The sequence below is a fragment of the Camelus dromedarius genome, chromosome 6 (assembly GCF_036321535.1).
Source record: "Camelus dromedarius isolate mCamDro1 chromosome 6, mCamDro1.pat, whole genome shotgun sequence".
Taxonomy (NCBI): domain Eukaryota; kingdom Metazoa; phylum Chordata; class Mammalia; order Artiodactyla; family Camelidae; genus Camelus; species Camelus dromedarius.
In genome coordinates, this window is record NC_087441.1 from 43,331,640 (window position 1) to 43,357,035 (window position 25,396).

The following is a 25,396-nucleotide window of genomic DNA, read 5'->3' on the forward strand; positions in this document are numbered from 1 at the left end:
CTGGATTAAGTATCCATAATTCAAACCTTAAATTACAATACAGTGACAAATTCAGTGTACCCACAAAACATGACGTTTAAACAGCCTGCATGGCATTCAGCTGTCTGGTGTTTGCTCTCCAACATGGCCTTCAGTGCCAAAACAGTCTGACGAAGAGAAAATCCCAAATGAAAAATTCAACATATTTTCTAAGAAAACATGCCTGGAAGGAGGGAGAACAGAAAAAGGCCTGGTCTGTTATCTGAGTTAACAGAGACTTAACTGTTCTATGTACTGTCCAGTACACAGCCGCCTGATGACAGCAGTTAACTAACACTGCCTAACCCATCACTCACTATGAAATTTCATTTAAGACCAATAGCACATTTATTAAATTTCCTCAGGCATACTCATTTTTCCCACAATAAGACGGACATATCTGGTGGTCAGTAGGAAGGGACCCCATATGCCCCAGAGTCAGACTGTGCTAGATATACTCCCAGGTAAGCAGACCACAAGGCAGCCAACCCTTGCTCTGCTGCTACGTGGCTCTCAGGAAGTCACTTAACATCTTTGTTAATGATGGATCTGTTTTCCATTCTGTAAAATGTAAGCTGACATTATTTATTTTGCCCATATCACAGGGTTATTGTGAGAGTCAAATGAAATAATATATGTGAGATTAATTTACAAATTATATCACCAGAGGGGAAGGGAAGGGGAAAAAAAATTATATCCCCAGAAATAACCAGATAATCACCTACCACTTGTCCTTTGATAAATGTCTGGTATTGGCAAAGCTGAGATATTAATTTCTCTGGGTGTGTTCTTGTGGCAACAATGAGAATTTTTTTTTTAATCTACTTATTTCTGAGAAGGACAACAAATGTTTTCTTAACTACAGAAACTACGGAAGAGGTAATTGGTAAAGTTGATCTTTCCACAAAGGATCTATATTTCAACAAAAAATAGCCTCAGATGGTTCAGCTATGCCTTCGTAAAAGTGTGAAAATGGACTATCAGATAAAGATGTGGCCACAGACTGCCTTTGTGACAGAGGTCACAGACTAGAGCATTTCACCTTGCACCTCAGTCTCTGCCAAATGCCAAGTGGCTCAGAGTACTAAAGACTAGTCCTCTCCTTGTCTCCCCACTGGTCATCCCAACCACTTCCTCAGTACTTCCAGCACAAAGGGAACAAGGAGAACAGAGAAATCAGAATCACCTTAGATCCCAGACAGCCTACCGCCTCCCTCTGGGTTTCCTTTCTGAACTAAATGTAGGAACCCACAACGGGTTGATGATACAGTTTACTAGCTGACCCCCCTCGAGCCCAATAATTCTCTGAACTACATTGCCAACTTGTGCCAAAACTTTAAGGAAAAACTGCACAAATTCTAAAAGTAGACTGAAAGCTAGAAAGGATCCAAGTTCACACAAAAGAATAATGTACCCTAGTATCATTTTTTATTTATCATTTATCAACTATGTTGAACTATAAATACATTTTCACCCACAAGAGTTTTTTTTTAAAAAGGAAGAAACATAATAAGCACTCTGGAGCACATTTTGCCAGGGGCAAATACTTTAGACACTGCTTATTCTTATTTCATTGTAAAGAGGCTGAAATTTGCCTTTGAAATAGAAATAAACCATATAAATTGCTTGAGCACTTGAAATCCTAATTTCCTATGAAACCCTTGTTCTCCCCTCTCACTTGGAACTTGTAACGTTTCTCAAATAATCCTCTTAATAGAATTCCCACTTTCCCAGAAGTGTCCCCCAAGTAGATGTAATGCTTCTTTGTGTCAAAGACATTGGCTTTTACTGTGTAACTAATTTGTGCACCCTTTTGAAAAACAATTTACTGATGCTGACAAAATCATTGCAGCATCTCTGTCCCTGATTGTGATTTGTAAGCCACTTGAAGAAAAAGTGACCTCTCAAGATTTTTGTATTGATGACTTACTTGTGTTCCAACATTTTAGCCGCCTTCTCTCTTTTTTTTTTTTTTTAAGTTGTTTTTGTTTATATAGGCTTGGTGTTTGTTAAAATACCAAAGCCCATGAAACATATTCACTGTTTAATGATCTGGTGGATGTGCTGACTTTGTCTCAGGAGACCTTGAATTTTCCAGAGTCCCTGCAATACACCTAGGATAATGTTTAAGGCCACTTCAACCTGATCTACCTTGCTCTTCTAAAAGGTTTTCGTGTATGAAATAATAATACCCACTACCAGTAAAGCCAGAGAAGCATACTCACCAAGTGAACATAAGGCACAAAGTATCCAAAAAGTGCAAGTGGTATTCCAGCTGCCCACGCTGCATATGCTGTCACCTTGAAGATGGCAAAATTGAAAATTTTTTTTGGAGGACTGAATTTTCTCCTGGAAAAGAGGGAGAATCTGTTGCCGCCTTTGGTTCCACTATCTTTCTCTTTGGCACTGGAAGCAAGAGGTCGGTAAGTAAAGGCAGCCAAAAAGAGAACAAACATGAAGATGCAGAGGACCCTCAGTGTGTAAAAGAGGCCCACGCTGTCCGTCAGAACCCTTAAAAGGAAAGGCAGCAAAATTGTGAAGACACTGCTGCCGGCAGTGACGATGCCATTCACCAGTCCCAGGCGCTTCTTGAAGTAGTGTCCCAAAATGACCAACGACGGCTGGTAGGCGAAGGAGCAGCCACAGGCAAATATGATTCCGTAGGTCAAATACAGAGGCTCGATGGAGCTGTGCAAAGACGGAAAAGACGGAAAGCAGCTTTCATTATTTTTATCATGTGCTTAGTAAAATAAAACCTTATAGTCAGACAGAGTGGGTTTCCGTTAATCAATGTATTTTCTACAAATAAAAGCCAAAGACAGAGGTGAAAAAGTTAATTAATCAAGAATGCAAACCAACATTTAAATTTAATCTGAATGAATAATTTAAAAAATGCCTCAAGTATGTGAAAAAAGACCCCTAAGGTCATCAGTGATTTGATTCGTCCCCCCTTTTCTATGGATTTCAGGTGAACCATGCAGCACTGGGTAAAAACTGTGTGCCTTCCACAACTCAGAATAAAGGACGGTGCCAGGAAGGGCCTCGGTAAAAATGACCAAGATGAAACTAACAAACAAAAAGCCTAGTCTCCATAAAAGTTATTAAAAATTATAATTAACTATGAAAATTCACTATTTTATGGAGTTTTTCCAGGCACTTGCTAAGCAGTCTATTCAAAGAAAAGGCTGCATTTGCTATTTCCTCCCCAGGGTTATGTCAGGATCGTTTGCACAGAGGAGCAGATGTGTCGCATTTTGCTGGCCTAAGTGCTGCAGACCAACCTTCGCCCTGGACTGCATGGCTCTCACTGTTGTGCAAGATAACAAGAAATCACATTCTGCTGCAGGAGGACTAAATGAAGCGTGTTCACTACTGATTCCAGGTTTAAGTGTTAGGGCACGTAAGTCTCAAGAGAATAATAAAGGATTAAGAATTTAATAGTTTAACCAAATAACTTAATTACATCCTTCTTACAAAAGTAAAGGAACATAGCATTACATTCTTTGAAACAATTAAGAAAGGAGAAAAAGAAAATTAAAGTTCTCTTCCTTTGAAAAGTTCAATTCAAAAGGTTATTTATCAGTAGTAAAGGCAAACTATTTATTAGAAACTAAGATAAAGTTGGTTAATAATTAAATTTTGGACAATATCTAGCTGAGCAATACACTGAGGTAATCAGAAGGAACTCTAAATCTGATAAAATTAATTCTGTTGGCAATCCTCTCTCTCTCTCTGAGATGCCCTTTCCCCCTCTATTAATCCACAGTTAGCACCATCTTCACATCAGGCTCAAGAATCACTCCCAGACTTTCCCAAATGAAGCCTACCTCACTATGATCACCCTTTACTGAATCCCCATGCTTTATTCAATAAATATATATTTAACAGCTATTATATTCCAGATACTTGGTGAAAAAAATATTAAAAATGTGGTTATGCCCTATTTCTAGTCTGCTTAGTGAAAAAAGACATCTACCCCAAACAATAATAATACTACAATACAGAACAAAATATAAATACTTCATCCACACTGCATCAGTTTTTCCACATTAGTAGTTTTCCAGATAATTGCCACTTAACTTCTCTAGCTGCTAATTTATTTTTATTTAACAATTTTAAAGGAAAAATCTAAATCTAAATATATTTCTCTGCCTTCTTCAAAGTATATATTAAAAATAGCATTGACAACACAGTTCTCATCGCAAACATGGACATCAATTTCTAAAGTTATACCACGGTGCTGTACTGTGCTGTCAGCTGGAAAATCAGGGAGCCTCGGACATAAATCCAAACATTCTCTTACACAGCACTTAAATACTGAGTGCTGGGTAATACTAGCTTTGTATCTCTCCTACACATTGTGATGGTGTTTTCACTCCCGTTGGAAACTTTTTCACTTCTAAATTTTCCCTTAGAAACAGATGATTCAAATTGCTGAAGTTTGACAACAGAATAAATGCAACGTAAATCAGAAAGATACCAATTATGTGTGCAAAAAGGATTCAAAGAAGGGACAATGGTGTGGCCTGACATTACTCTAGAGGAAGGCTGCTTTCCTAAGAAGGCAGAACTTGAACTAGAGGAAAAGAGGGTTGGTCCACTGTTCAGCACTTAGAATTTATACCACATCTCTCCTTGCTCCTATGTATTGCTCTGAAAGTTCAGTAGCTTTTGATCAGTGGGTTAAATAATGAAATAGAATAGAAAATAAGAGACATTATGTGTAGTAAGGTAAAGATGGCTTCAGGACATTTTGTATCAACTAGGGACGAGGGAGAGAAAGGGAGGGAGAGAGAGAGAAAAAAAGAACAAGGTCGCAATGTAAAATACACTTCATAATTTTTATTTCTCAATGGTCAAAAAAGTTTGAGAAACCCTGCTTGCTGTAAGTAGGTTTGTGTACATGTGTTTTATCTACCAAACTAGGTAGTAAGTTACATGGATTTGCTATCTCTTAGTTCTCCCTCCACCGAAACCTGAGTGTTAATACGTTCGGCAAGTGCTAGGATCCCAGGGACTGACAGTGGTACCTACAGGCTTCCAGGTCAAAGCAGGTATCTGATGAGGCAGTAACAAAACAGTGTTGTATCACTGATAAAGAAGAACTAAAAGTAAATGATTTCACAGAGTTACCTAAGCAGAATCTTATTCCAAACAAAACTGGGTTTTGTTTCTTTAAAAAATTACTTAAGAAGAAGAAAAAAGAAATCACAAAGGCATTTTAAAAGTGAAATATTTATTTTCTAATAAGAAATAAAAATAATTGTTTAGAATATATGTATGTAATATGTACAACTGAAACATGGTGTACACCAGAGACTGACACATTACAACTGACTATACTTTCATAAAAAAAGTTGTTTAGAAAACAAATAAAATTTCTAAGTTAGGTGAAAGAAAGAGGCTCTCTTCAGTGTTGACGTCGGGGGAGTGAGAGATAAAATCAGTAAACCAAGGATTCTGTTGATTAAATTCCGGGTATTTAAAAATATAGAGGGCAAGAAATGTAAGTGTGATTTTTTTTCTCTAATAACCACAATAATGTTTTCAACTAGAGCATGAAGATAGCTAGGGAAGGGAAAGGGACAGGAAATGAAGATAAAGCACTAAAGTAGACAGAGACCGAGGATGGAAGTCATCCTAAGGGTTTTCTTGTTAATCACCTCCTGCTAGCCAGAGATACCTATTAACCAGCGCTTCTCTAACTGGGGATTACTTTAACAATGAAAGGGGATTTACCGGCACAGCTGGAGCAGGAGGGAGAGGCGCTTCCACAGCAATGTGCCCATCAGCTCCTTACACTTGGTTCCTCTGCAGTGCGCTGAATCTTTTAATAGACACAGGCAAAGTATACTGATAGGAAGTTTTATTTTAAGGTGCATTTGACCACTTCATTTTGTCATGATCTTTTTAAATTTCATCACGTTCTTTTTTAAAAAAAAAAATGCAGACAGGAATTCTCTACCTGAGCTGAAATAAACAGCAAAGCTTTTATCTCATTAATAAAAATATTTCATATCAAGCCTATGAACAATGCTTCCAAAATACCACTTCTTTTACCCTTTGGGCCTCGGACTGAGCTGACCTTAAACAAAGGCCACTGCTTTAGACAACTCACTGTTCGTGAGTTCTTTAGGATTTTTATGTGAGCGGGAGAAAACATTTTTTCTTGGCTCCAGGGAACACAGGTATCCCGCTGACACCTAACTCTTAGACACTGTAAGCAACAGCATTCAACCTCACAGACTCTGATTTGCTGCTGTGGACAACAATGTATAAATGATACTGCTTAAAGTTTAGCAACGAAAAGGAGAATTTTTCCTTGTAAACAGCAAAGTGTCTGAAAGGAAGACTCTGAAGTATCTAACAGTTTTTGAAAAGCAACATGAAGAAACCAAGTCCTTACCTTACAAAAGAACTGGACATGAGTCCAACAAATCCAAAAGCAGCACCCATGACAGCGGTTTTCCGACAACCAAGTATGTCTGTGAAGACGCTGACTATTGGGCAGCAAAAGAAAATCATCCCCATGGACAAAGAACTTACCCATGCTGTAAAAGAGGGGGGGAAAAGGACGTTATGACATGGTAATTCTGTTTCTTTTTATCTCATAGGACATAATATATATTTAGAAAAGTATTGTCGCAAAAAAGATATCACCCAGACTGATGAATGGGGAGAAACTGGAGTAAGCTGGTAACAAATTTGAATCAAAGCTCAAAGGATTGGCCAATACTCATTGTAATTAGCATAGTAATTATTTGTGTTTAATTGAACTTTTCAAGGTTTGGATTCTTAAATAAGCCAGTCTCCTGTGACCTAAACACTACCAATCTCTATCCTGGTATCTATGATTTTAAGCGGCTTTTAATCCACGAAAATTCATTTTTGAATGTATGCCTAGGTAATCAAACCACAAAGAAATAATGACCCCTGAAGTCAAGACACTGGTGACCAAGACAGGGGAGGAAAGGGGATTATAATCATTTGGACCCAGTAATTGCAAATTGAATATTTGCCTAGGCTTGGTGCTTTTGTTAATGGAATCAAGTCATACACAGGTAGGCTATTTGTTGAGCTGGACAATAGTTACTAGGTATTTATCTTCTTTTCTGAAAGTATGTTATCTTTCACAACAGAAGATTTAGGAATCAGAAGTCCTAATTTCCTGTTCTGATTCTGTAAAGACCAAAATAAAAGGAAAACAAGAAAGAGAAACACATCAAGTACAAATGATCACAAATTTGTGCCAAAGATACGAGTGATCTTATAGGATATCAGGTCTGTAAATCCTTAAAAGGTATAATAAGCTAAGGGGACCTAAGTGAACATGGGCTATGTAAAACAAACAGCTCTGGGTCCAGCTCTGTAACTATAACACATCCTTCACCAAGTCTCTTCTCCTGAGTCTGTTTTCTCATCTTGAAAAAGGATGGAACACATACATTTCCAGAATTATTAAAAATTAGAGAAAATATATCTAAACCTCAGTATCTAGCACAGAAGCACTTAATAATTTAGAGTTTTAACAACAGTAACAAATTGTCTTATAAAATGAAACAAGTTATCTCTAGAGCTCCATCCAGCTCTGACAGTCTACTAGTATAGTACTTACTCTACGTCCTCAGCAAAGGAAGTAAGTCCAGACTATGCAAATGACCACTTCTTAATAACCAGGGTCCAAATGGAGTTTTACCAGACTAACAACTTCATTTAATTCTTTGCCTTCTCACATTTTAAATTATTTTGTAAAGTATCTATATTTTAATCAGCCATATTTCTCTTTCTTTTCTTCCTTTACCAGAAAGAAAGGAGACTGTGATCTTAAAACAAAACACAATGAAGAGACTGTAAAAACCAATGCAGTCTTGACTTAGGTGTTGGTGGGGGGATTCAGAAGTGGATAGGAGAGAGAGAGAGAGAGGTGATTGGCCAGATGAATTAGCACAAGCCCCTCCCTATATGTGCAGAGCTGTTCGGTATGGGTCTGCTCAAGGAGAAGTCAGATTTTTTTAGTCTATGTCACATTAAAATGTCACTGATGCATAATAATGTAATCTTATTAAAAAAAAGTTAAGTCATCTATCATGTTTATGAAACAATCTAAACCATCTAGGAAGACTAGAAGTAGCATATTAATATCTATTTTTGTGAGGTTTTTCTTTTTTTTAAGAAACTGGATTATCTATGTTTTTGTTTTGTTTCTGGAGGGGGAGGTAATTAGGTTTATTTATGTATTTTTTTTTAACAGATGTATTGTGGATTGAACCCAAGACCACATCCATGCCAGGCACACACCCTACCAATGAGCTATACCCTCCCCCAACATTTATTTTTGGATAAAGGCACTTTTACAATTAAGTGAAATGCCAACACTAACGACTTCATAGTACCTCTTCGATATTATTTCTCAATGAATTGTACTTGAATATATTTACTGTTGTTTGTGGGGTGGTATATGTATGTAAGAAGTTGATTTTGAGGCTGACATTCGTCTATGATTCAAGTTAGCCATAGGAAGAAAGGGAGGATGGAAAGAAGGAGGGAAGGCTTTAGAATGTGCTTGTACATATTTTTTAAAAAACAAGAAGCTTAAAAACTTTCCAATTTCCCCATCCAGACCCTCTTTGTTTCCTACTCCATGCTGAGAACAAACCCTCAGCTCTCAGTGTATGGCCAAAGGAGAATGCAAATCACTCAGAGGAAGTGGTTAGGTTTAAGATTTAAGAACACTTTTCCACATGTTAAGTAAAACAAGGTGTTATAATTATGCAGATGTAAATGATCGCAAGGACAAAGTTTTTGCAATGGAAAACACCCAAAGGGAAGATTTACTACAGTTAAAGGTTGATAAATATTCTTTTGCCCTGTTTTGATAGCTCCAACCCCCATTTCCACTTGATCTTGGCCTCTTTCAAGATGACAGCTTTGCTCTATAGTATCTGAACATCGGTATAATAGCTTCAAGCGAAATGAAGCAATACTATGCAAAACCGAGATTAAAATGCAAAATATTATTTAACAAAGTCCCAGTGGCTTTTAGGGCATGGAGTTGTCTGGCAACTACACAAAAATTCAGGAATGAGTAGATTGTACTTAACCATTTTACTGCCACCCTAAAGTTTATTTAGAAGTTACATTTTACTTAGAACTGTTTTTAAAACTATTTGCTATCAACTTATGTTAATGATATCAGAGGGAAGTGGTTAAGTAAACCCTCCTGCAGATAATAATTATATAATTGGGGGTGGGGGTACTTATTTAAACACACTGGAAAATGTCTAAAAACAGAAGTGGGAGGAGAGTTTACTCTTGAAAAGCTGCAACTGGAAGAAATAAGTAGTACAAGTTTCCTGAGGATCAAGAAGCTATGCAGGTGCTGGGTAGATTAGTAGGCGGCCAGGTTAAAGAAAAGCAGCAGCTGGACAAAAAGGAAAATGCAACAGTTGGAAGTGTATGAACTGAGCAAAGATTATCAGCTGCTACAAATCACACAGACAGATTTTGTGGTTTGAGTCCAGGCAAGCTAACTGCCTACTAGGAACAAAAACTCAATAATCCTTGGAAGAACACAACACTTATTCAGAATTGCTTCAAAATCTTATCTACAGTATCTATTCAACCTAAAATTACTAGACATGCAAAGAACAGGTAATCCATATTAACTGACTCTGGATGGGCTCAGATGTTGAATGTATTAGACAAAGACTGCAAAATGTCTGTTATAAGCAGCAGGAAGGTATAGCTCAGAGGTAGTGTGTGTGCTTAGCATGCACAAGGTCCTGGGTTCAATCCCCAGTAACTCTGTTAAAAATAACTCAATAAACCGAACTACCTCTCCCCCAAAACTAAACAAAACAAAAACGTCTATTATAAATATGTTAGAAGTATTAAAGGATAACGTTTTCAAAGAATTAAATTAAAATATGGTTTTACTGAGTGAACAGACGAGAACTCAACAGCAAAGTGTAAACTACAAAAAATACTGAAATTCGAGGGGTGAAAAGTACAATGACTGAAAAAAATGCATTCAATAGACACAGTAGCAGATTGGAAATAAAAGATAAGAATCTGGGAATTCGAACAGAAATTACCCAATCCAAAGAACAGAGGAAAAAAATAATATTAAACAAAATTATCAAAGTCTTAAAGGTCTGTGGGACAAAAATCAAGAACCCCAACATAATATAATGGAAGTCTTAGAGAAAGGAGCAAAAAAAGATATATGAAGAAATAAGAACCCCTCCACCTAAATCACAAATTTTGCGAAAAACAGTAACTAAGATGCTCAAAGAAACTCCAGCAGTATAAACTTTAAGCAAATCATTCCTAAGCAGGCCACAGTTAAACTTCTGAATGCCAAAAATAAAGAGAAACTTGTGACAGCAGCCAGAGAAAAGATGATCTCCTACATCCAGAGAGGACAATGATACCATTGTCATCTGGCCTCTCATAAGAGATAATGGAGGACAGAAGACATTGGAAATGTCATGTTTACAGTGCTGAAAAAGAGACAAAACTGTAAATCATGAATTCTATATTCAGCCAAACTAGCCTTCAAAAACTTATGGCAAAATAAAGGTATTTTCAGATAGCAAAAACTGAGAGAATTTTTCACTAGGATATTTCCACTACAAGTAATATTAAAGAAAGTTCTTCAGACTGAAGGGAAATGATATCAGGTGGCAACTTGGGTCTAAAGGAAGGAATGAAGTACACACACATACACGCGTGCACACACACACACACACACACACACACAGTTTCCTCATAATTGCTTTACAAGATACATAGCTTTTAAAGCAAAAATTTTAACACTGTATATAGATGTACTATATATAGGATATCAGCACTAAAGATGGAAGTAAATGAAAATTTGCAAGTTTGCTATATTTTATCTTAAGCAAGTCCGTCTTAAATTACATTGAGATAGCTTAAAGATGCATATTATAATCCCTAGAGAAGGTACTAAAAAATACAGGTATAGCTTGAAAGCCAATAGAGGAATTAAAACTGATTACTAAAAAGTACCTGATTAATGCAAAGGAAGGCAGAAGAGAAAGAACAGAAGAACAAAAGGCAGCTGAGACAAATAGAAAACAAATAACAAAACATCCAACCTAAATATGACCTATCAATAATTACATCAAGTAAAAATAGACTAAAGACCCCAATTAAATGGCAAAGATTGTTTAACTGGATTTTTTCAAAAATCAAGAATCAATTATATTCTGTTTAAAGAGATGCACTTTAAATACGAATAACTTTGAAATAAAAGATGGAAAAAGATATGCCATGTAAAAATAACCCTAAGAAGGCTAGAGTGGCCATACTAATACCAAACAAAACAGACTTCAAGACAAGTAGCATTAGAAGAGGGATACTTCATAATGATAAAAGTGTCCATGCATCAGGGAGATACAGCAATGATAAATGTATGAATACCTAATAGAATGGAGCTTCAGAAATATAGGAAGCAGGGAAATTTGATCCCTACCTTATACCATACTTTAAAATTACCTCAGAATGGATCATTAAATGTAAAACTATAAAGCTTCTAGAAGAAAACATTGGAGACAATCTTTGTGACCTTGGGTTACGCAAAGATTTCTTAGATACAACATCAAAAATAAAACTCATGTAAGAAAAAACTGATAAATTAAATTTCATCAAAACTAAGAATTTTTCTTTGAAAGACACTGTTAAGAGAATGAAAAGATAAGCCACAATCTGGGAAGAAAGCTTTGCAAGTTATACATACAATTTAAAAAACCTGTAACCAGATTATAAAAATAATTCCCAGACCTCAATAAAAACCAAGCAACCCAATCAAAAAAATTGGGCAAAAGATTAGAACAGTCACTTCACAAAAAAAGACATACAAATGAAAAATACACATTTCTGAGAAGATGCTCAGTATCATGGGTTATGAGGAAAATATAAATTAAAACCACGTATACCTACTAGAATGGCTAAAATGGCTAATCACACCAAGTGTTCATAAGGATGCAGAGCAACTGGACTATCATACGCTGCTACTGGGAATATAAAAATCGAACAACCACTTTGGAAACAGGAACAAGAAGACATGCCCAAGAGTCCTTCATTAAAAACCCACCAGGCACCCATAGCCAGCACCATGCTCGATGTAAATGAAAAGCTATCCTTCCCCGGAGAAGCTCACAATCTAGTTAAACTAAAACAAACTTCAGACCTCAATCAAGATGACACAGTAAATCAATGAATTCATCCTCTATTCCAAATTAACAATACAGTTAGATTACTTTTTAAAAATACACAAAAAAGACGAAGTCATGAGCTACAGACTCACTGCAAAAAGGGATGGGCTACTGGGCTAGGCTGGGCCTGCCTTCTGGGCTTCTGGTCGGGAAGCAGGCATCAGCGATCGTTAAGAGGACTGAAAGTGCTCCTTGTGAGACAGAAAAGGAGAGCCAAGCTCATGGACTAAGGCCAGAGCTGGAACTCTCCCACACCGTGTGACAGAGTGCTAGAGGTGAGAATTTAGTGATTCCTATACACATTAAAGATATGGAACTCTGCAAGCCTCTAGGGGAGGAGGAGGCTACAGACAAAGAGGCTCATTGGCAATCAGAAAAATGCAAATTAAAATAATAATAAATCACCGTAATTTGGCCAAAATTAAGAAGGCTGACCACACCAAGTTTTAGTGAGATGATGGGGAAATAACAACTCTTATGTATACCAACAGAAATTGAAATTACCATTGTGAACAGCAATTTGGCAACATCTATAAAAGCCAAGATGTGCATACCCAAATTCTAGCAATTCCACTCCCAGGTATGTACTCCAGAGAAACTTCACACAGGTACACAAGGAGACACGAATAAGAGTATTCACGGAAGCACTGTTAATAATAGTAGACTGGGAACAATGTAAATGCCCACCCACCACCATTAGAACAAATAAAGAAACCTGGGTATTAATACATGCAATGGGACATGGTTTTTTTGGTTTTTGTTTTTTGTTTTTCTATTTTCTTTTCTATTTTCTTTTTCTTTTTTTATTTATTTTTCACATGCAATGGGATATGGATTCACACATAAGAATTAACAGTATAAAACATGATGGGAATAATAAAAGCAAATTCAGGATAGTGATTAGCTCTGGGAAGGCATGAATAAAGATTAGGAATGGAGGAGGGTACACAAGGGACTAACAACTGAGTCTAATGTTTTACATCTTTTAAAAAGGAGAAAATATTTGGAAAGGAGGATATAGCTCAGCGGTAGAGTGCCTGCTTAACATGCACAAGGTCCTGGGTTCAATCCCCTGTACCTACATTAAATCAATCAATCAATCAAATTATCCCAGACAAGAGAAAAACATTTTTTTGAAAAAGGGAGAAAATATTTGAATATGAGTACTAAGAGGTAGTTATATAGAGTAGGCATTTGTTATACTATTCTCTACATTTTTGTTTCAAATAACTGAATAATTTTTTAAAAAGATACATAAAGCTAGTTTTCAGATCCTCAAAAGGTTATTCCAGGAGAGGTAAAATACCTTTACAAAAAAGGGCTAAAAACAAGGAAAACAATTTCAAACTGCTTCCATTTTAAAACTCACTTTATGTTTTTGTTTTATTTGGCAGGGGGGTAATTAGGGTTTTTTAAATTTATTTCTCTTTAATGGAGGTACTGGGAATTGAATCCAGGACCTTGAGCTTGCGAGGCATGCACTCTACCACTAAGCTATACCCTCCCCACTAAAGCTCACTTTAAAAATGAGAGATTATTTTGGCAAAATTGAAACCTTTAAATTTCAAATATTCCACCACTCTGGAATTGAAGCTTCTCTTCACTTCACAATTATTAATGGCTCTTTTTAAAACATCAAATACAAATACAAAGGAAAAGCTATTACTCCTCCCCCCTCCATCACTTTTGTATACTGATCACATTTCACGATGTTTACAGAGGAGAAAGGCATCTTTTGCGAGGGGTACAAGTTCACAGGTGCTGGCAGTTAAGATCAGAGTTCCGACTATGTTCTAAGGTGTACATATGCCTTAAAACCACAGGTAATTTGAGGTTATAGTCTGTGGTTTCACTGATACTGACTGCCTGGCTAACTGGTATATATAATTCTTGGAAACCTCATTTTCAGATAAAAACATTCAAGCCTTATCTTACCTATGAGGTCCGAACTTGAGACTTTTCTTTTTAAAAAATAACTTTTGTTTTAGAATAGTGTTAGATTTACAGAAAAACTGTGGAGACAGTACAGAGAGTGCCCATATACTACACATTCAGTTTCCCTATTATTAACATCTTACACGAGTATGGTACACTTGTCACAATTACGGAACCAATAATGATACAGTATTCAGCCTATACTAAAGTCCTTACTTTATTCAGATTTCCTTAGGTTTAAGCTTTTTCTGTTCCAGGATCCCATCCAGGAGCCCACGTTATCCGTAAGTCAACAAATCTCCTTAGGCTCCTCTTGACTGTGACAGTTTGTCAGACTTTCCTCATTTTTGATGACGTTGACAGTATTGAGGAGTACTGATCAGGTATTTTGCAGAATATCCCTCAATTGGGATTTGTCTAATGTTTTTCTCATGATTAGATTGCAGTTAGGAGCTTCTGGGAAGTTAGACACTTATAGAAGTAAAGTGCCATTTCATCACATCACATCAAGAGTCCACAGTACCAATATGACTTACCACTTCAGACATTAACCTTGGTCACGTGGCTCAGGTAGTGTCTGTCAGGTTTCCCCACTGCAGAGCGGACCTTCTTTTCCCCTTTTCCATACCACACTGCTGCAAGTCACTAATCGCAGCTCACATTTAAGGAGGAAGGAATTATGCTCCACTTCCTTGAGGGCAAAGTGTCTACCTACATAAATTATTTGGAATTCTTCTGCATGGGAGAATTATCTATTCTCCTACATTTACTTGTTTATTCAATTATTTATATCAATACAGACTCGTGGATGTTTACTTTATACTCTGACATAACCCAATACTGTTTTATCTGGTTGGCTATTGGGAGCTCTTTCAGTTGGCTCTAGTCACCCTTTGACACACCCCCAATTATTGTGGAGTAAGGTTTGTGAGTTGTTATGCTTCCCGCAGAAAGCTAAGAGTGGGAAAACACCTGGCTTCCTTAAGTAAGAGGTACATGTTCTCCTCCTTAAGCACGTCCACCATGCTTCCCTTTTCATTTTGGTGCCAGGAAGCTTACAGTCAAATTTGTTATTACATTATAACAAAGGCCCTGCAGCTTATGGATTAGGTACTATTTTCCCCCTGGTCTTACCCATATACCATATATTTTCAATGGCTCCTGGTGTCTTATTTTCTGTTCCCACCTTACCATTTTATTTGTGTAGTGTTTTTATACTGCTGAAAACCAATTCAAATTCTTTGCGGAACGAGGCAGCATAAATTAATATACATATAACCCTGTTATCACTACAGTTGATTAAACTCTGCAGTAATAATAGGATTAATGGCCTACAGTGGGAAATTTAGTCAAGAGGAACTCTTTTTTTTCTTTTACTGAATTCTTATATACGGTATTGAAAAATACTCTTCAAAATTTCAAGGAAATAAACTGTTTTTCACCTGATCATCATTTTCTAATAAGGCTCTATGACATTATTATAAATTCTGGGCTATGAAGAAAAATGCTTTTCTAATTAGATCCCCTTCAAACAGCCATTTTCCCTACACCTATTTCTGTCTACCTCTTCTCCCTCATGGTGAACCTTGGTCTCTTTTCTTACTTGCAGGAACCATGGGTAGTGGTTACACCAAAAATTAAAACTTGAACTAATAATGGTCATTAGGAACACTAAAATTATATTCAGAGCAAAAAACTAGGGCACAAAAAAACTAGGAAGGATGGTTGACTTGCTGATTGGCAAAATCAGGACTCAAAATCCATATAAAGAAAAAACTGAAAGCAACAAAATGAAATTTAATGGAGAAAAAATATATAGCATTTTACATGTAGAGTCCAGGAAATTACATGGACAAATATGAATGGGAAATAAAGCTTTATTCATGCAATAAATATATACCAAGTCACAGACTCTGCTGGGCCTTGGGGATCTCAAGTCTCTAATATCAAGGAGCTCATAATCAAGACAGACAGACAAGGACACAACAGTGTACAGTGTGATAACTGACCATGCTGTGAATCGTGTATTATGGGATCACTATAAGATCACTCTTTCCTCCAGAGTACCACCCAAACTGTCTTGAGGGACAAACAGGCCTTTATCAGGCAAGGCTGGAGGAAAGAGAAAGCAGGAACATTCCAAATAGAGGGAGAAGCATCTACCAAATTAATATCCGAAAGGGACTGCTTAAGGGTGCAGCCAGGAATCATACCACAACCTTGCCTGTCAAATGCAGACTTTATCCTTTAGATGTTAAGGAGTCATCATTAGTTTCTAACCTGGGAATTACACGATCACACGGTATTTTAGAAACTTCACTTCTGCCAAGTTTGGAGAGTGGGAGATTGGAAGGGAGGCAGTTGGACAGCTGCTACAAGTGACAAATGGCAATGATCTGAACTCTGACGTAGTGGGGTATTCAAAGGGACCGAATGAAGAGATGGAGTCAATAGAACTTATGATTCATTAGACATAAAAAGATGAAGGGAGTAGCAAGAAGTTTGACTCAAAAGATCTGACTAGGTGACAATGTGGTGGAGGGGCAGAGTCTAAGAATAAATAAAATGATCAGGTTTGGGGAGTGAGGAAAGGGGAATATGATGAGTCTGTTCCAAAAAACATCAGCAACTTACTCAATATTCCTGAATGTAAGATAAGTTTCTTTTTCTGAAATTATTCCTCAGGGAAGAAGTACTTGCTTTATATTAAATTCTCCTTCAAAGGTTCCCATATTATGGGGCACTTTCTCAATTTCCATATTTTGAATAATTATTGTTGGGGAAGACAAATAAGCCAGAAACTACCTCAACTGTTGTTTTGGATGCTCCCCGAGTCACCTGAGGGACAGAATTGGTTAAAAAGAAGCAAAGAAATTTAACACAGGTTTATAACTGTCCTGGGGGCATATACCTCACCCTTGGGTGTTTGGATGTCACAAATTCCAGAAAGCAACACCATGAGTAAGCAGTTATGTCATGGGGATCACAAATATGCTCCCATAGGACAAAAACATCTGTCCTGAAATTTTTTGAGTAGAGACTTGCCACAAGGACCCTTCTTTACTCCTCAGCCTCTAGTTTCCATTCTGGGGACTTTCCAGTGGAGTCAACTCAAGTCCTGTCTCCACCCCTGAGCGACTTCTCCTGAGGACGAGGACTACCTGCTTGGTGCCGCTGTTAGAAGGAACTGAGCAGGCTCAGTCAGCCCCTTTCCAGGCTTCTCTCTCCTCCTTCCTGGTGGCTTGTCCTCAGGAGGTCCAAACTCTCTGATCATCCAGGATACACCTTACAGGGCAAAGCCTGTAGGAGAGATTTACAGGTGGCCAGCTCATTTGTAAATGTCACCAGTGCCATCCTTTAAAAGCAGAGGGAGATGTTAGATGGCTGTAGACCTTAATGATATTGATGATGATGGTGACAGCTGAAATTTATTTAAAACTCACTATGTGCCAGACATTCTGGGTGCTTCATACTTAAGTTGTTTAACAGCCATAGCTATCCTAAGAGGCAGGTTATTCTTGAGGAAACTGAAGCACCAAAATTAAAAACTTGCTCAAAAGCATACAATTCTAGTGGGTGGTGAGGCTGAAATTCAAGTCCAGAGCCCTGACTATGTTATACTGCCTTTGAAATGATTTAACCAAAAATTGCAATATAGCCTACATTAATAGGATGAGAAAAGGAGTAGGATGAAAGAGTTAAATCTTCATCTTCTAAAGAAGGAAGTCTATAGATTCAGCTAAAAATTCAAAATACAACCATATAAGCATTTCATTTAGAAATATGAAGATAACCATAAGAAACGGCTGCAAGAGTTGAAAGCAGTTGCCTTTGCAGCAGGACGCCCCAGAGTGAGGGGGAATGGGACAGGGGAATGCTACTTTCTGTTATAAGCCTTTCAGAAATAGGGTCTTTTATACTATATACATAAAAACTAATTACATGATAACATAAAAATTAAATAATTTTAGAAAGAAAATTGATATCAAGTTTGTTAGAAGTTATTAATCAGGGCATATACCAAGTCTCTGCTTTTAAAAACCATACAACCCCTTTATGATGAAATAATTTAATAAAACTACCCAAGCAAACAGCCTAAGCTGAGAACAAACCACTGGGAATAGGAGAGTCATGATGGTAGTATGGTCTGACTCAAGATTTGAGAACTGTGATCCGAATTCCTAGGAAGATATTGAATCTGTGAGTCAAACATCAAGGATAGAGGTCATTCCTAAGCCAAGTCAGAACACAGCTTCTCCTGACCAGGGAGCAGGCAGGTAGGTAATAGAAAGCAACCTTATGCTTATAACTTGTTTTGTCTGAGCTAGAAACTTAATGCAAGTACTAACTTGCCAGGACATCTAGCCCTTGAAAGCATAAAGACAACTGTCCTTCTTTTAGCAATGAGAGTATCTGCAACGTGAAGGGGAAACGGAGGGTTAAAGTAACAGCTAGACAGCAAGCTGGAGAACGGTCCTGACTGCCAACAGGCTGCTTCTCCAAGCAATTTATCAGTTCTGCCCAGGAAGGGAGATATCAGGCCAGCACCAGTAGAGGAAGACAACTACTTCAAAAAAAGTCCTTTGTGGGATTTTAAAGAACTTAAGTAATTCAAAATCATAAAGCTTTATCTTGCTCTTTAATACTGAACAGCAGCTTGAGTTGTTTTAAAAAGTAAAAGGGAGCATTACACCTTGCAGAGCTCAGAGTAACACGGTCATCCTAGACAGCCACAGTCTTCTTGTTTCCTTCCAGAGGGAAGAAAGAACTGCTCACTGCACTCCAAGGGGTTTATCTGGGTACAAGTAATCCGGTAGGTCTAGGACAAGCTCCAAGGTAAAATTTCCAGTTACTCTCAAACCGTCACCCTTTCTGTAGCCCAACACAGAACTTCGTATATACTTCCTATAGTTTTGTGCTATGTAACATTTATACAGGTTTTACTATGTGCCGGTCTTACCATGTGTTTAAGTTAATACTTTATATGCATTACTTGTCTAATCCTTACAACAAACCTGACTGATGTGCTCTTATTATCCTTGTACGAAGGAGGAAACTGAGGCAAAGAATGATTAAACAGGGTGGTCAAGGCCCCAAAGATGAGAGTGGAGGAAGGGAACCCGACAGTCTGGAGGCCGTGTTCTTAACCACGCCTTACTCCCCACCAAGAGCAGCCAACTTCTATAAAGAGCTACAGCAAACCTTTGGCAACACACTGAGGCACCTCCTCCTGAAACTGTCATGTACAAAACAAGTCTTGATTATCTAAGAAAACATCAACCCACATTGGTAGAAACCCATCTGTTAGGTAGAAACCTATCCCTGTGAATCAAATGCCTCCTTGCCCTGTCCTAGGTACCAACTAAACAAAGATACTCGGATAAAGCATTCCAAGCTACAATCTGCCAGAGTCACTACTAAATGGCATGAAATTAAGAAGTAACATTTAAACTGCCAAAATAAACATAAACTGCACATATAGGCAGGTTACAAGACAAGGCTGTAATTATATTCCTCCCTGACAGTGGATATTGGACCCAGATCATCTTTTATATTAAAAAATTTATTAAGACAAGTTGAGTTGATGAATGACTGAGGGAAAAAGAATTGCTTAAAAGAAAGAAAGAAAGAATACTAAACCATTCACCCTTTGCTGCTTTCTACTATGTTCTAGAAATCTTGATCTTCTCGTCCATAGCATGAAAGGAAAGAAAGATTTGTTTGGGAACAAATCAAAATTATCTCTGCCATTATGTTTAATCTCAAAATCAAATTTAAATAACAGGCATCTATTTTATTGACAGTATAATAGTGAAAAGGTAGACTGATGACCACATACGGCCTAAAGGTGGTGTGATGTGATCAGCAACACTCCCCAGAGCTCCACAGGAGGGGCCCAGCAGATCACAGATGCACACGCTCACGGAAATCTCATTAAACAACACATGGATTCTCGGCACAGATACAGTGAGACTCTGAGCACTTGCCCTCGTTCAGAACTCAGAGGAGCGCATCTCCACACCTGCTGTCCTACGTCCATAAAACAAAAAGAGATTTCATCCAAATGTCACAAAGCTGTGGCTGTGCCACTGCCAAACTCAGACACTGGCACCACAGAGGACTTGACTGGGTATGTGCAGAGGACCTGAATGGTGGAAGCACTTGGGTAAGACAAAAGCAAAATCTTTCCTCCACGAGAGCAGGAATATAACGGATTCCCGCGTAACGAAGCTTCACTTCCAAGTACTGCTGAGTGGTCGTTTTCTTGCCTTTCTTCCTGTTCCAGGTCACAGTTCTGGTGGTGGTTCTCACTAAGCAGCACAGTAGCCACAGCAATTACTTTTAAATGCATACACATGTTGGTGGAACTAACATGAGTGAAACATGACACTGACTGTGTTGGAAATTAATAGACACTGAACACTAGAACAGTTTGATTTTATAAAGACTATTTAATAAGACTGTTAAATTTCAAACATAAATCAAACTCAGCTATAGTTCTTATTTTGAAATATAAATTATTGATTTATATTCTGTATTTTGCCTTTTTCCCCCTCATGTAACTATTTTAATAAAATTTCATTCACATACCAGAAAACTTGACTTTTTAAAATATAAAAGTCAGTGGTATTTAGCATACTCACGAAGTTACACAACCATCATGATCATCTAATTACAGACCATCTTCCTCACCTCCAAAAAGAATCCCTGTACCCATTAGCAGTCACTCCCATACCTTACCCCCCCCAGCCCAGGCAACCACTTTCTAACTTGTCTTTATAGAACTACTATGCTGGAAATACAATGTGCTTCTGTTTTTGTCCAGCTTCTTTCATTTAGTACAATGTATTCAAAGTTCACACAGTTTGTAGCATATGTGAGTACTTTGCTCCTTTTTGTGGCTGAGTAATATTCCATTTATGGATACACCTCATTTTGCTTATCAATTTATTGAATGATTCCATTTTTCAGTTATTATGAATAATGCTACTATGAATGTTTGTGTATAAGGTCCTGCAGGCATAATGGCTGGGTGTTATGGTAACTTTCTAAGGAACTGCCAGACTGTTTTCCAAAGTGACTGCACCCTTTCACATTCCCACCAGTAATGTGTGAAGGTTCTAATTTTTCCACATCCTTGACAATATTTGTTTTTGTTCATCCTTTTTTGTAATGCCTATCCCTAGTGGGAGTGAAATGGTACTTCACTGGACTTCTATTTGCATAACGATTACTGACATTGAGCATCTTTTCATGTGCTCATTGGCCGTCTGTACATCTTTTTTGGAGATATGTCTCTTCAAATCTTTTGCCCATTTTTAAGTTGGGTTACTTGTCTTTTTATCATTGAGTTGCAAGAGTCTGTTATATATTCTGGGTGCTAGTCTTTTTTTTTTTTAACATTTTTATTGATTTATAATCATTTTACAATGTTGTATCAAACTCCAGTGTAGAGCAGTTTTTCAGTTATACATGAACATATATATATTCACTGTCACATTTTTTTCTCCATGGGCTACCATAAGATCTTGTATATATTTCCCTGTGCTATACAGTATAATCTTGTTTATCTATTCTACAATTTTGAAATCCCAGTCTATCCCTTCCCACTCTCTGCCCCCTTGGCAACCACAAGTTTGTATTCTATGTCTATGAGTCTATTTCTGTTTTCTTGGGTGCTAGTCTTTTAAATATGATTTACAAAAAATTTTCTCCCATTCTGTGGGTTCTCTTCACTTTCTTCCCATTTCCTTTGAAGCACAAAAGATTTTAATCTTGATAAAGCCAAATTTATTTATTTTTTCTTTTGTTGCTTCTGATGTCGTATCTAAGAAACCACTGCATAATCCAAGGTCATGAAGACATATGCCTATGTTTTCTTCTGAGAGTTTCATAATTTTAGCTGTTACATTTAAGTCTTTGATCCATTTTGAATTAATCTGTGTATATGGTGTGAGATAAGAATCCAACTTCTTTCTTCATGTGATTCTCCAGTTGTCCCAACACCACTAGTTAAAAAGACCATCATTTTCCCTACTGAATTGTCTTGGCTTGCGTTTTTATCTTAATAATTTTTAATATTTAGAAGAAAAATAATAACACTATAAAACAAAATTTTCATTTATTTTTTGGTTTTTATAGACATAATTGTTATGCAATAAACTGCACACAAAGTGTTCAATAAGAAGCTTTGACAAGTGTACACTCACCCAACCATTGCCACAATCAATGAATTTTTCTATAAATCATTATTCATTATCCACACTGAATATTTCTATCACTCCAAAAGATTCTGCATGCCCCACTGTAATTTCTCCCTCCTGTCCCTTCCCAGACACCTGCTGATTCATTTTCTGTCACTATAGATTACTTTGCATTTTCTAGACTTTTATATAAATGGAATCATACAATATCTATTTTGGTATTTACTTTAATTTACATCTTTGCTGAAAATCATCCAAATTTTGTGGCCTGAATACAATTACTTTTTAATCCTTAAATCATTACTGAAACTAGATCTTGTTATAAGTACACCAAAATATCTTGATTATAATAATGATTATAATAATTAGTGATTTTGCTGAAATAAAGGCCAATTATTTTATAGAATAATTACATAGTAATCTTTGAATATGTCTTTATTTATTACTCATCAAAACACCACAGGCCTGTTAAAAGAATACTAAGATACATGAAATAACAATTAAATTCAGTCATCTTTGGTATTTTGCTAACTTTCAATTATTTAAAGCCATAACTATTTCCTAGTTTTGTTGCTATGAAGGTTGTCAAGGTGGAGAGCATACTTTAAGAGTTTTTAGACAGAAGGCATGCAGGACTCCATTTGTACTTTAGAAGTGGGCTGGGCTGGCAACGTTCTGTTTCTTCATAAGGGGGTTCATAACTATCCTTCAAACTACACATGTATGTGCACTTTTCTGTACAAAGATTATATTTCACAGTAAAAGAAGGAGGAAAGGAAAAGGAAAAAGCAACTCAGAGGGTCACAATACTTGACCCTGATGGACACTACACATCTTTCAACTAAACTTCAGATAAAGTATGGGTGACGTGGCGTCAGTACACATTCACTGTTTGTATACAAATTCAGCTTTTGGAGGATCTGAGTCAAGCATACAGCTCTCCAGGATCCTCCTCGCTCCTTGAGACAACCAGGGACCTTCTAAGTGATCAACTCCAATACTGTCAGAAGAGCTGGGAGTGAACCAAGGGAAAAGAACGTCCAAGGAGCACCTGGCCAGGCACAAGCCAAAGGCTTTCCATATACAAATGTCATTTAATCCTTGCGGCAACTCTGCCAGACAGGGAGCACGGGCTCCACCTCACTGGTAATAAAGCTGAGGCTCACAAAGATTAAGCAATTCTCCAAAAGGCCACAGAGCTAGCTAGTAGAGTGCTGGCTTGGGGCCAGCTTGCTAAAGATTCACTCATCAAATACACCAAATTTATTGATTCATCAACAGTGGAAGAAAGATCTAGGAACTGGAAAAACAAGTGAACCAACAAGATGAGTAAGACAACCAGGCTAAGGATTCAAAGACCAGATTCTAGTTTTAATCCCTTGACATTACACACTTCCTTGCCTGAAATACATTCCTGCCACCCTGACACCTCATTTATTTACTCATTCCAACTCTTACTAAGTAATACAACCTTTCTGAATTCTCCAAGTCTTCTACAATGTTAGTGAATTCTATAATTGGGGGGAAAATTATTTGTTTCACTTTATGCTTATATAATGTTTACCATATGTCAGACATAGTTCTAAGTGTTTTTTTTTTTAATGTTAACTCACATAATCCTTATGAGGAAGGCATCATTACGATCCCCCTTTAACCCAAGGAAACCTAGGCACAGAGAGATGAAGTAACTCGCCCAAGGTTACGTAGCTAGTAAGTAATCCAACCAGGATTCGAACACAGGCAGTTGGATTGTGCTTTTAACTGCTATACATCGCTGCCTGTCTATTGAAAAAAAAGATTATCCTGGTGGGGAAACACTACTCTATTACCTTAGAGGACATGAACAAAGCAGACATGGGCAGGTGGGAGCATGGATGATGGCCAAATGGAACTCAAGTCTGGTGCCCAGGGAGGAGGGTGCACTTGCAGAAAGAGAGGTACTGGTAAACAGCAGCAGCAAACACAACTGGCCTGGTAAGGCTGCAGCCTCCCAGAGGGCAGGCGTAATGCCTACCAAACCACAAGGCAGCTCCATACACTCCATACAAACACACACACACACACACACACACACACACCAGGATGTCTGGTGCTCAGAGTACGAATGTAGCCATTCAACTGCCCAGCCCAAAATAGAACAGCTTGGGGAAAGATGCTTCTTTCTAGGCACTATTTATATGTAAACAAAGGACACCAAAGACTGTAACACAAACAAGTTTCCAAAGTACAGAAGAAAGCCTCAATGTGAACTGAACAGGAAGACCTACTCCCCCAGAAATCTCACGGTGCTGTCCACTGTGGTGCATTTCATTTAGAACACACGCCCCTGACCTATATATATGCTCCAGTACTAGCGTCTATAGGGGGAAAAGTCTCAGAGCACACAAAGAAGTGCTTTAAAGCCATCTACATATCCTGATACAGTTATGTGTCTTATAATTAAATACTCCAGTTGATAACTCAAATGTAGGCTTCCTTAATTCAAAGTGTGATGGCCTGAATTTAACATAAAACCTGATTCTGGAATTCTAGTTTATGTAAATTACTTTCCCTCAACCAGATGGCATCCAATGTGACAAAGCCATTAAAAAAAAAAAGTAAAATTCAAAATCATCTCAGGCCTTCTCCACACAGGTCTAACAGGATTTCTACTTTGCCTTTCACTTACCTCTTGTCACATCCAGGAGACCAAGAGAAAGGGGGCAATTTGGATGGGGGAGCTATTGGTAAAGATGCTGAATATGGGATTCCATCCTCAGGGTGTCCTGATTTAGATCTTGGAGGCCTTGAATGCCAAGTGGCAGTCTATAGTTACACAAATTGGAAACTTAAAAAACACTTTGAATTAAACTGAATGCAAATACAGAATAACAGCTTTATCACTCAAGTAGTATTTGTCAAGTATGTACTTTGTTCTTCCACTCCAATAAAGCTGGTTTTATAAACAATAAGTAACCATTAAAGCCACCGAAAAGAGCAAAATATTGATAATTCTGACAA

At 37.5% G+C, this 25,396-nt stretch overlaps 1 protein-coding gene across 1 annotated transcript in view; it reads right to left on the bottom strand.

The window, feature by feature from the left end:
• SLC16A10 (solute carrier family 16 member 10) overlaps positions 1-25,396 on the bottom strand; it is a 102,613-nt gene that overhangs the window by 39,544 nt on the left and 37,673 nt on the right. The window contains exons 2-3 of the mRNA XM_031456164.2: positions 6,425-6,569; positions 2,244-2,706 (exon numbers count right to left, since the gene is read on the bottom strand). Of these exons, the coding sequence (XP_031312024.1) occupies positions 2,244-2,706; positions 6,425-6,569 (608 nt within the window). The remainder of the gene's footprint in view (positions 1-2,243; positions 2,707-6,424; positions 6,570-25,396) is intronic.